This window comes from Perissodus microlepis, chromosome 22 (genome assembly GCF_051167445.1).
Source record: "Perissodus microlepis isolate ML-2025 ecotype Zambia chromosome 22, ASM5116744v1, whole genome shotgun sequence".
NCBI classification, from domain to species: Eukaryota; Metazoa; Chordata; class Actinopteri; order Cichliformes; family Cichlidae; genus Perissodus; species Perissodus microlepis.
This window is the reverse complement of record NC_140481.1, coordinates 29,707,020-29,719,247: the sequence shown is the minus strand read 5'-3', so window position 1 is coordinate 29,719,247 and position 12,228 is coordinate 29,707,020. Positions and strand designations below refer to the sequence as shown.

The window sequence follows — 12,228 nt, the reverse complement described above, 5'->3', positions numbered from 1 at the left end:
TCAGGGTTACAGGTCGCAGCTGAACAATGGCAGTCTGTACATTCCCCTCATGTGTCACCCGGACTTGTGTGGGCACTTTTACCCCTGCTATTTAAAAGTTTTAGCATTCCACTGACATGTGTGGCATGTTTGTGTTTTCTACTCAAGAAGCTAGGTGTATTTATTCAGCTTTAGGGGGAAAAGTTGTATAAAACCATGTTCCGTTTTGGGATTCAGCAGATATATATATATATATATATAAACTGTATATATAAAGGACGTAAAACTTCTGGATGTAAAAAGGGAAGTCAATGCTAAAGTGCCCTGCATTTTTTCTAATAGCCAGCAGGGGGCGACTCCTATGACATCAAAAGCAACTTCAAGGGTGTGGAAATTACTTTTGATTTACAACTCAGTGAAGATTTCCTAATGAGTTTATGGTCTCAGTTAAAATAGAGATATGCTTTATCTTACTCAAAGGTTGGGAAATTACTGTGTCAAAGCAGCCAAAATACAAAAATGTCATCTCTGTGTTTCCAGTTTCACGTTCCTTTTTGGATCTTTCAGACGCCTTCATGGACTCAACAATTTTGGATTTTGTGTTTGGTTTGGACAATCAGTAATAAACTCTCCCATTATGTTTGTACTTCTGTTTCCTGCGTCATGCACTCAAAAATATACTGAACTCAACACAGGAGATTGTGATGATCAAAACTATAAAAAACACCAGTGCTGAGGTTTTTCTAACAAGTGAGGAGCAAATGTTAAAGTAAATAATCAAAAATCTCTTTAATGTAATTATATTCAAAAAACAAACACAGACAGACAGACAGACACACACCAAAAGTATCACACTGAGCACTTACATCAGTTTCTAAGGCAGTTTTATTAATGACTGTAAAACAAGACATACAAATATATAAATAGCAATATGATGGTTTATAGAATGATAATAGATATTATTATTAAATATTACAAAATACTTTGACATAGAAAAATGTTTAGCTGGAGATGCCTGCATCTGCAGCTAAACTGACATACAAATACATAATATAAAAACTTATAAATAGTAACCTAATTATGTACCGAAAATAACAATAAAAAACACGAACTGCAGGCACTGTGAGTGTAAACAGTCTGAGAGGGAGTAAAGGTCACGGGTGACAGTACCTTAGCACAGTGCATTAATACAATACATTTTCAAAGGCGACACGTAAACTGTGACATACACGTATTTTCTTATAAATAGCAAATTACATTAACGTACAGTACATTCCGTTTCCTTTTCTCAAAATAGGTCTTAATGACAGGCAGCATAAAGAAAATCCCAATAATCTCTAATTTCTCTAATTTTAAAAATGCTGAAACCTTTATCTTGCATTTTTTGAACTTTTTCTGTAGCTCTACTCTCTACTCACCACTTCTGACATGCCAGTAGCTTCGTAAGGCTGTACTTGAACTACAGTGGCTATTTAAGAATGCTCACAATAACAATGACAGTACATTCTGGTGCTAGCAGATTTACAATGTTCACTGTCTCAGATTAGCATGTTAGCAGGCTAAAACTGACTTATTAGCACAAAACACAAAGTTTAGTCCAGCTGGGAGTTGCAGTTTTAAAGGCATTTGTTAAAAATAAACTAAAGTGAAGTAACTGAATTTTAAACAAATAAACAAAATACAGACAAGACGTCAGACCGTTCATCTCAAGGGAGACATCAACATCTATTACCCTATCACCGTTGAGACGTTTAACTCAAAGTTCTGAATCATGGACCTCAATCAAATATGAAAAATTTCAGAGTAATGGAAAATTAAATATCATATCCTGCCATGACATGATATGATATCAAATATTCAATATTTTTTAGTCCAGCTCAAATGCTGAAGGGAAAATCATAAAATGTGACAGTGGTTGTGTAGGAAGACATCACATACTAGTTTTGTCTTGGAGGCTTGAGTTTAATGTTTTGGACAGGGGGATCGTCTCTGGAGTTGCCGTAAGATTCTTTTTGACCAGTGACAGAAGACTTGTAGCCGGTCTGAGATCTCTACAGAGAACCTGAGAGCCTCGAAGGCTGTGGAGACGACCGGGAGGGAGGGAGACGGCGTCTGAGGAACTTGTTCACCGATCTGAAGATGGAAAGAAAAAGAAACAAAAGTCATTGGTTGAATGTGAGAAAGCACAAAAACTGATTGTTTTCTCTTCACTCTCTGGATGAGTTTTAATGGGAATGAATACATTTAGCTGTGGAGTTGAATGATTAAATGTCTGTTCTTAATTTGTTTGTTTCCTTTTGTTAATCTATATTTTGGTCATTGCTTTCTTTGAGAGACAGGAAAAAAGAGTAAGATTATTTAGTCACCAATGAATTTAGTCTTTATTCCTTTATTTTTTTTAACCCAGATGGTGATTAAATTATGTAATGACTACGTGGTCAAAAACAACACAAAAAAACTCAAAATCAAAAGATGAATGTGAGTCAAAGTTAAAGTTTTACATTTTTATGTCAAACACTATCTTTTACATTTTGTAGCCGTATTCTTTAATTTACGTTTTGCTCTAATATCAACAGTATCAGTTTTCAGTTAAAGTTAATATTAAATTAAAGTGTAAGAAATCTCTTGTGTGTCGTTTTCAGTGGATTTTCTTTCTAAAAACAAGCAAACTCAGTAAATTCAAGCCATACTGTTGCTCTCACCTTTTCTAGATATTTTTTGGTGAGATCGGACAATTGCTCGAGGTGGTTGCTGGCGCCCTCAGCTGCCTGAAAGGGCACACTGACATTTACTTGTGCAGTTTTCAACCACTTGGTGTGCAGCCTGAAGGACTCGACGTACACGTAGAGCTGAGAGAGAGACTCGTTAACCTGCAGAGATGTTAAGGTGACAAATTAAGTGAATATCTTTTAAACTTTGATAGCATTTAGAGTGCATTTCGACCGTTTAAATCACTGATAGGAGAAGCTGGATGATTACCTTCAACGAGTTGAGATGGGCAGCAGTGTGTTTTATTACAGGAAGACTGTCCAGTTTGTGTTCTACGTCCATGAAGGTCACAAGCTCGGCTTCTGGCTGTTAAAATATAGCGAAAACGGAGGTTTTAAACATAACCACATTTCCTTATAATACTTATTATATAGGATTTTTAATTATTAAAAATAAACTAGAATGCTTACTTGAATCAGATAAGACATTTTTCAAGCTTTCAGTTTACAGTTATGCACTTTCACTTTTGGTGATTTACTATGTTCTTTAAATGACTAATTTTTCACTTGCTTTATTAAAAAGCGCACAACCAATTCTCTCATTTACTGAGACATTTTACAAGCCTTTTGCAGTAACACTCCTACAAAGTTTGTGCTCGCGTGTATCGTGCTTATTTTTAATTACGCCTCAAATTTTCCTATTTCTTAGTTGGAGTCCAGTTTTCGGTCAGTGAGGAAAGATCTGATTTATTTTGACCTAATAACAACAAGTTTTGAAACAAAAAAAATGGTTCTAAGACAGAAAAGCCAACGTGGATCTGGAACAGGAAGTGTAAAGTTAAACCTTACCAAACCATGGAGTTTTTTGGAGGAGGCGATGATCTTGTCCAACTGATGAATCATTGGTTCAAACACGCTGTACGGGCAAGGGGTGGGACGGGACGACGAATGGACAAATAGCTCAGCCAGTATTACCAGGTAGAGAAGAAAAGAGGTGGCGTCATGGAAAACTGCAAAGACAAGAAAAAAGGATCAAAATAATAAGTTACAATCTTGTGTATTTCATTAGGTTCTGTGGTCTTTCGCCTCATCAAAACATAATCAGCCACATAAAAACATCAGCTCCGCATTTATTCAAAGCAAAGGATCGAGCTGAGTAACATTCAGCTGATGCTGCTCCCAGCTGCACACACACACACACACAGTCTCATAACAGGTGGCTAGTGGGCTGCATTCATGTTGCAGCAGAAAGTATCACAACTCAACCTCTTCCCCTCTCTGCGACCCAGACGTGCTGCTTCTGAATCAGATAGAAAAACCACAGAGCTACATGGAAACTTGTTTTCATTTCCAGCCTAAATCTGGACCACATGACCCACAAGATTAATCCTGAGGCAGCTGTATTTGTCACGGCAGTTAGGAACTATTACACCATCAATCTGATGCAACTGTAGGTACATGCTAGCATTAACACCAAAGCGTTTGTTGTAGATTAGATCTAACGATCAAATAAACAAAAAAAAATAAAAAATCAAACCTCACACCCTCAGATATCAGATCCAGACATAAACAGTAATTCAAAGAAATCAGATAAGAGCAGGAGATCAGATACGAGATAAAAACAAGCATGGATGGTGGTTTAGACACTAAAGCAGGTCACTGTTAGCATTTAGTACTGAAGGAGTGTGGGTGTGTGACAGGAGGAAGGAGAGAATTTTCTGCAAAGTGATAGCTGGTGTTTCCCAGAAACACAAGCAGCATGTTAACAGGTTAGCTGACATTTTACATAACACTGTTTTTATTTGACCTGCATAAAGTCTTTTCATTTTTTTTTTTAATTTCAGATGCTGTTTCAGGTAAATCACATCTCAGAAGTGTCACCAGGGAACAACATCAGCACAAACTGCAGCTTCAAATGGCTTCAAATGGTCACTGTCTTTTCCCAGCAATTCTTTTTGAAGCAGTCAAAAATGAATGGATGAGTACCTTAAAAGGAAATTTTAGCTCATAGTTTTGTTCTACTTGCTGATATTATGCTTTCAGGTTAAATGTAGAGAATGCAAATGTAGCAAGTCTCAACAAAGTTATAGCAGAAACCACTGATTAGCCCATACGGACATAAACCCAATACAAAAAGCAAGAAGACTACAGCTGCTTTGTCTATAAGACTGTTAAAAAACATTATACTTAACTCACAGTGAATAATACTTTGTATCCAGTACCACAGTCTCTTATTTTAGGCTGCATGGCTTCAGAATAGTTGCTACACTGACCACTTTGGAAACAGAAACTATGAGTTTGCCTTTTTACTATCATACAAAGTTGTTTTGCTGAATTTGGCAGTTGCCTAATGACACATTAATGCCAGATTTGCCATTTTCCATCAATACCTTATTGTAGCTCTGGTTTTGGTCTCCACTGGTTTCTGGGGAAATTATCTGTCTCTTTGGCTGCTAAATGCTTAACTATGTAAACTCTATTCAAATACCTTCCCCCCCCCAGTTTTTCATGAGTCACAGCTACCTCCTGCTGCCCCATTTAGGTTAATGAAGCAAAGGTTGAGGGCTGTAAAACAACAGGCAATTAATCAAGAACACCAAACTGAACTATAAAGCTGAGGGGCACTTTAGATATGTCACTAGAAGCAGCACAGTGTTTATATTTTACGGCCATCCCATTTAATGTTTACGTATGAACGATAAAAAAAAATTAAGTCTGATGGACTGGACCTCCGTGACTGAATACCTCCTACTGTGCTTAGTTAATCCCTGGAAGAAGAACCACCCAGATGTTATCTGTTTGAGAATGAATAATTGCAATGAGTCTTCTGTAGTTTGTTTTGTCTCTATTTCATAAACTTCTTTTCATCATAACTGAAAGGAGTAACACCAAAATCAAGATTAGTTCATGTCTGCAGGTCTTTGTAACTTCAGAAATCCCATTATGCAGAGTAACAAAGAAATGAACTGTCCGTTAGTGTTAGATCAGGGATAAGGAATGAGAGGTATGCTGTGGGCTTTTTTTCCCCAGCCTGCTCTGGGCCTCTTGTTGGAAAAGGAGAAGGGAGCTGGCGCAGAGGTCTGACTCAGATTAATCTCTTGGCGGTGACATCACCGGGCAGATGCCCCGGGCTGCGCTTTTAGAGGGAAAACATCCACTTTGTTATGAGTGTCGGAGCACTTTAAACACTTTTACTGCCACTCAGGCACTCGGGGCAGTATACTTTATGGGCTAAGATTTGAGGTCAACAATGAGGTAAAAAGGGTGAAATTGTTTACCTAAGAAAACAAAGTGAAGTTTTCGTGATGTTTTATCCATTTAAAATTAAAACGACTTGAATATTTAAATTATTTTACACAGTTCAGTAAAGGTGAAAATTTATTAAATGTTTCTACTTATTTTCTTCCCTATATTTTAGGTTTTATTTCTTCCATTTTTGCTTCTATAGTTTTTCTTTCTATATTTCTATATATTAGCTTTATTCTAGCTGCTGTCGCTGGAAGATAAGTTTCAACCTTGATCTAATTTGCTGGTGACCTTTGGTCAGACATTATTCTTTGGAAGTCAGATTTCATCTCGTGACTTTGGCTGATCAGGAAACAGCAGGAAAGCAGAAGGTCAGCAGCCAGACAGACGTATTCCCGGAATTTTGACAAATAGTGCTGAGCTGTGAAATGTTACAGTAATGTGATTACAATGTGAATTTTATCCTCCACTTTTTAGTTACTAATCCCAGCAATGCTGTGTGATAATTTGGGGCCTATTCCTAGGTTTGAATGCTCTCTATTTAACATTCACCCTCCAATAAATGCATTGGAGAGCAACTTCAGCATCTTGCCCAAGGATAATTTTGCATGCAGACTGGAGCAGCTAGGGATCAAACCACTAACAACCTTCTGATTAATAGATGACCTGCTCTGCCTCCTGAGCTACAACTCGAAGTAGGTTAATGGAGTTTTGATTGTCTTGTGAGTTTAGCCTGTGGAACAAAACAGCAACCATTTGCTAAAAGACTAAAAATTTCATAATGAACTTGTAGTATACTTTTATGTCTTACTGACCAGTAAAAGCAAAATCATGCCTCTCCCTATTTGTTAAGATAGCACTTGGTCTTAGTCCAAATTAAATTCACCAAGATGGCATCCATATGGCCCTTTGTTGGACTGGGAACATGTTCAGGGTGTACTCAGTGTTTTAGCTAAAGAAAGCTTAGATAATACGCAGACCTCCCATGATCCAAATAAGTGTTTACTAATGGATGGATGGAAGCTGAGTCACTGAGGGCACCAGTGTCATAATGCTGAAACAAAAGATGGCTGTTAAATCAACGCATCTGGTGAGATGTACTTTTACATTCACAATGTGACTATTAATTAACAAACAATAGAGCTGTTTGTTAATTAATGTAACTGAAATTGATGAATTTAGGCTTTAAAAAATGTCCCCCCATCCCCCACACCACCACCACGACACACCTTCTTCATCCAACAAGTCAATAACTTTATTTTCTTCTTAAAAATCTCAATATAAAGAGTTTTGCTCTTTCACTCTTCATCTGTTTGTTCTTGTTATGAGTGCTTAATATTAAATGCACAGGGGGTCAAGAAGAGCTGGGAAACAATATTTTTCCGCCATCAGCATTCATGTCTGGATCTTATTACAGAGCTAAAATACTGCATCAGAGAACAATTTAATACTTTGATATGAGTCAGACATCGACCACCAGACAAAAATATTGCTGTCTGCTCTTCACTTATCCTCAATTTTCCCGATAGCACAAAACCTCGTGGCTTGATTGTAAGAACAACATAGTTTTTGGATTCAGTGTTGAACAAGATTCAAACACTAAATAGTTAATAACAAAAGTACAGGCATTGAATGAGTGCAACTGTGGCTTTTGCACATGCAACAGCAGGCTTCATGTTAAAATGATTTTCAGTTAGTGAAGGGCTCAAAATGCTTCATTTATTTATTGGAAAATTACTGAAAAAGCCATCAGCAAAACCCAACTGTCACACTAAGAAAAACATCCTCCAGCAGTGCTGCGTACAGTCATGTATTTGGCAGAGTAAACAGCTGTGACAGCATAACGGCACAGATCAAAGTTGCTTAAGAAGCAGAGTGAATGGGCCACCTTTAACGTGTTTAACAGGTCATTTCATCAGCACTCGTTTACCCACGCACGAAACATCAACACACGCACATGCAAGCTCTCACATAATCACAAGCTTCCACCGTTTCCGATCGGGTTCGTGTGCTCTTTCTTTCTTGCTGAGTCAGACAAACAAACCCTGGAGTTTCCTGTGTTTTCTCTCTGACACAGTGAGCGCCTTATTTCTTCTTATTTGCTCTTCTTTTACTTTGAAGACCGTCCAGTGAATAAAGTGTAAAGCCTGAGTGGCGGGAGGAGCTCTGTCATCTTTCTCCAAAACCATCAAATAAACAAGAAAATGGTAACTTTGTAATACCTGAAGTGTGAGGTTTGGCTTTCAAACAGGTTGTTTCAGGAGCAGAGTGACAGCACTAAGAACGTGTTTATACGTTTTTCTACCAAAACTAAAATAAAAAACACTTTGGATACTTCAGATAAACATAAATATATAATTTTATATTAACAGTGAATCAAATGATTATGTAGTCTAAAAGGTGGCACCCTAAGGTGACACACCCTATAAAATTATAACCTGACTGTGCTGTTTAACTCCTATAAAAAGCTTTACACTATAACAATCCAAAAGTGTTTACTATTTACAAGCCACATATTTCCCTTTAGGGAGTGGAGGTGGAGACCTGGAGTAGAGTTACAAGAGTGTGAAAGTTGCACTTACAAATTGAGGTGTAAGTTCAGTCACTCTGGATCATTCGGGGTTTGAACTTCAGCGTCTGTTTGCCTAAACTTCTTTTTATAGGTACAATTTTACAGAGCTACAAGTACAGAGTTGAAACCAGAAGAAAAAAATTTTTGACTCAAGAAAAGCCAAAGAACAGAAAAAAAAAACAAGAGAAGGAGGGCATGAGTCCTGCTGGTAGGATTACGCTCTAGCATCCTGGAAAGTACAATAGTTCTATAGAAGTTTACACAAGCCCAGTTTCAAATTACTGTTACAGAGAAATGCAACAGGAAGTGTGCTGAAAATGCCACTCTGCCGGCCTAACAGATGTGCCATGTCATTGTGGCTGATTGGTCCCATATACATAACTTGTGAGGTTCTTGCAGCACTAAATTGTTGAATCTATCCAAACCTGACATGAACAAAAGCATGTGAATGTCAAAATATTGCTGATTTTCATGCTATAAAAATCAGCTAAATGGAGGAAGAAAAAGATTCTTAAATATAAGTGGCATTGATTTAATTAACAATTCTTAATAATATTAAATTAGCCAAACATTTATTTTACTTTGTTTTTCAAATTGCAGAGCATGACTGTGTGCAGTTTCAATTCCTGCAGCATCCTGTTTTCTTAGGTTCACTGGAGACAGGGTGACATCACTCCAGTATGTAGCTATATACAGACTTCACTGGAATTAATCTTTGCTCTGCCCCATACAGCTAATCCATTTATGTAGCATAACAAGGGGAAACCTATTCCTTAAAATGACTCATACTCACTACAACATTATAAAAAAAATAATCATAGCCAAGCTTGAAATCTCCCAAGAAGCTTTGGACCATAATGGATAAAACCACTGCAGTAATAATGATTCGCGTTATGTGAAAATGAACATTTTCATTTGAAAATGAACATTTTCACATAATCTGAATATTGAGGTTGTTTATATTGAGGTTTAAAAAAAATTGGAGTGGATGAGTTGCAGTACCATTTTTGTCCACTTGGGCAAGCTGGTATATGAGCTGACTCACTCCACAGCAGAATCAGGGTTCAGGCCCCTTATAGTGAGTCTGCAAATTACATTACAGTAAATGCTGGTGATGTGCAATGATGACATCACTGTCTGATGACCTGACTAGTAGCTTTCACAACTTTTGGATAAACAGACTCTGGGTGCCTCATGGCTCCTGTTTTTGTTACTAGTCATCATGTTTTCATACTTAGTTGATGATCCAGTAGTTTTTGACTTAGTAAGAGTGTCATACAATACCAAACTGATTGGATGAGCATCAAGGGAATATCATTCCCAAAGCACAGATAAATACACTTAACACAGGCTCAGTTCTTTAAAACTACTCCAGCTTTTAATGTTATAAAACCTGAGATGACCGCACAACTAAAGTAGCAACTTGATTTATTCAGTTATTTTTCCTCCTGTCACTGTGACTGATTACCTCCAGACGACTGTGCGAAAGCAAAGGAAAAGTGGTGTTTTCATGTCAGTAAAACTGTCAAAACGTTTTTTGTTTTTTCTGCTGACTACAAAGGAAAACCACAGAGCCCACCTTCACTGCCCAGTGACCACAGCTTCCTTTTCATTCATAAATATGTGCGCCAGTTACACAGCCATTCATTTCTGTTGCTGTCAGAAACTAGGAAGTCCACGTGTAGTGTTGCCAAATCTCTCAGCTAAGCAACAACAACAATTTATGACTTTCATACACTGTGTTGACATGATGATTGCCTCTGTAAAACATTAAAACAGCACCATCATGTGAAGTTATTTTACTTCACTTTGATCCTACACAGCACAGTTTTATAACTGAGCATTTCAATAGTAAAAACTAACTAAACACATTCATGCAGTACTATATTAAATACCTCTACTTTACCTGAGAAGTTACATTTTATACAACCTTATGCGACTACTTCATTATCTGAGTGATATAGTTATTACTTAGAGTGTTTCTCTTCCACCTTGAGCAGTTACATTACAGAGCAGTTACGGTGAAATGCTGCCTGTAAATTCATGTGTCAGCATTAAACAGTAGGTTGGCCAAACAAATGCTACTTTCTACAACACTTTTAATACCCTAAGCCCATTCAGCTTAAAGTCCTTGTGTACTTAAGCAACTTTACTTTTCACATTTATCTGTGGGTACCTGTTTTTTATCTAAGGATCTACTTTTTAACCAGCTCGAACAACCCGGGAAACCCCTAAGACACAAAGACATGCACACTGACACACACACAGCACCAGCCAATCACAGCCCAACCTGAAACTAAACAGTGGCTGATTTCTAGAGTTCAAATTAAACATTTAAGCACTTCAAATATCACTTTGAGTTTAGTTTCAGCCACAGACTGCCCAGGATTTAATCATTCATCCATCCATTCATTGCCTCTCCCTCTCCACTTCCTTTAGGCTAAAAGTAAAAGTAGGAGACCACGTGCAGCAAAGCCCCCCTTCTTCACACAAACATTCACTCTCACACTCAGTCACTCACACCTCCCCCTCTTTCTTTAAAAAGTAACTTAGACCAACTTACATTTCATGTTTCTGCTCCTGCCGTAGTAAACAAACCTTCCTCCGAGTCCAGTGTGAGTACAGTACGTGTGAGTGATTGTGTTTGTGTGGACAAATGTAAAAGTTCCCTTTTATAGCTTAGAGTATGACACATCACCTGAGTCATCAGCCATCGTCGCCATTTAGGCATCACACCCACGCTGGCCAACCACCCCTCCTCTAACCCCCCCTTTATCTGAAAAAGCTTCAAATTTCTTTGTTTGTTGAGGTGATTCTAAATGGAGGAAATGATAAATTAAAAAAAAGCAGAAAATACCAGATTGAGCAATTTTCCTTTCCTCCTCTCTCTCTTTCTCTCCACTCTTATGTCATCACCTCACTTTCTTATTTTAACTACATTAAGTTTAGAAAATAAAACTCAGTTTGCAAAACACTGAAAGAGATTTAAGAAAGTAAATGTAAACTCTGTAGGAATGAAAGTGGCTGTAAAGCAAAATATCATTTGTACAACAACATATTAAATAAAAGAGGATATGGTGATACTTGCAGGAGTAAGTAGCGCAAACAGCGTGACCACATCCCAGCAGCATTGACCATTAATAATAAATGTACAGAAGGTGAAAAACATGAGGAGATGAAGACCGAGTGTAGCTTCGTGCCAGGAGTTAAGTCAATACTATTCCCAGATAATAGAAAGTAATACTCATAAAGGAGGAAATCTCACTTCTGTTTCTGACACTTTTCTTTGTATTTGATTTTCTGCAATTTCAAAAGTTTGGAAAAAGATGATCTTTTATTGTCATTTCGTTAATAATCTCCTGCCTGGGTTTAAAAAAAATTGATTCTTTTTTTCTAAGAGCTGAGGCTGTACTAATGAATTTCTTCAGAGTTGTGAGTTTGCGTATCAAAGGGATCACGTCAGTTCCCCCTGCTGAAAGTCATCTCTGTAGTGTAGTGATGGAAACGTTCAGGTTTAATCATTTTGTTTGTAAGCTGATTAAAGCACCACCTCACTTCTTGTGAGGTGGTGGAGACCAAAACAGAGGTAAAAGAGAATTAATCTTGGCCTGACTCACACATTCAAATGGAACATGATGTAAATAACTGTTTGCAAATAAAGCTGCCATATGAACATTAAAGAGGATAATAATATATGTAGATCTTGTTGCATTCAAAAACTAG

General features: G+C 37.4%; 1 protein-coding gene across 1 annotated transcript; it reads right to left on the bottom strand.

Annotated features, from left to right (window-relative positions):
• Positions 1-921: 921 nt before the first annotated feature.
• il11b (interleukin 11b) lies at positions 922-4,078 on the bottom strand. Its single transcript, XM_084920274.1, has 4 exons — positions 3,537-4,078; positions 2,959-3,054; positions 2,682-2,849; positions 922-2,112 (listed from the first exon to the last, which is right to left on the bottom strand). Exons 1-4 carry the CDS (start codon positions 3,588-3,590, stop codon positions 1,942-1,944), a joined length of 489 nt encoding a protein of 162 aa, XP_084776400.1. The 5' UTR covers positions 3,591-4,078; the 3' UTR covers positions 922-1,941.
• Positions 4,079-12,228: the final 8,150 nt, after the last annotated feature.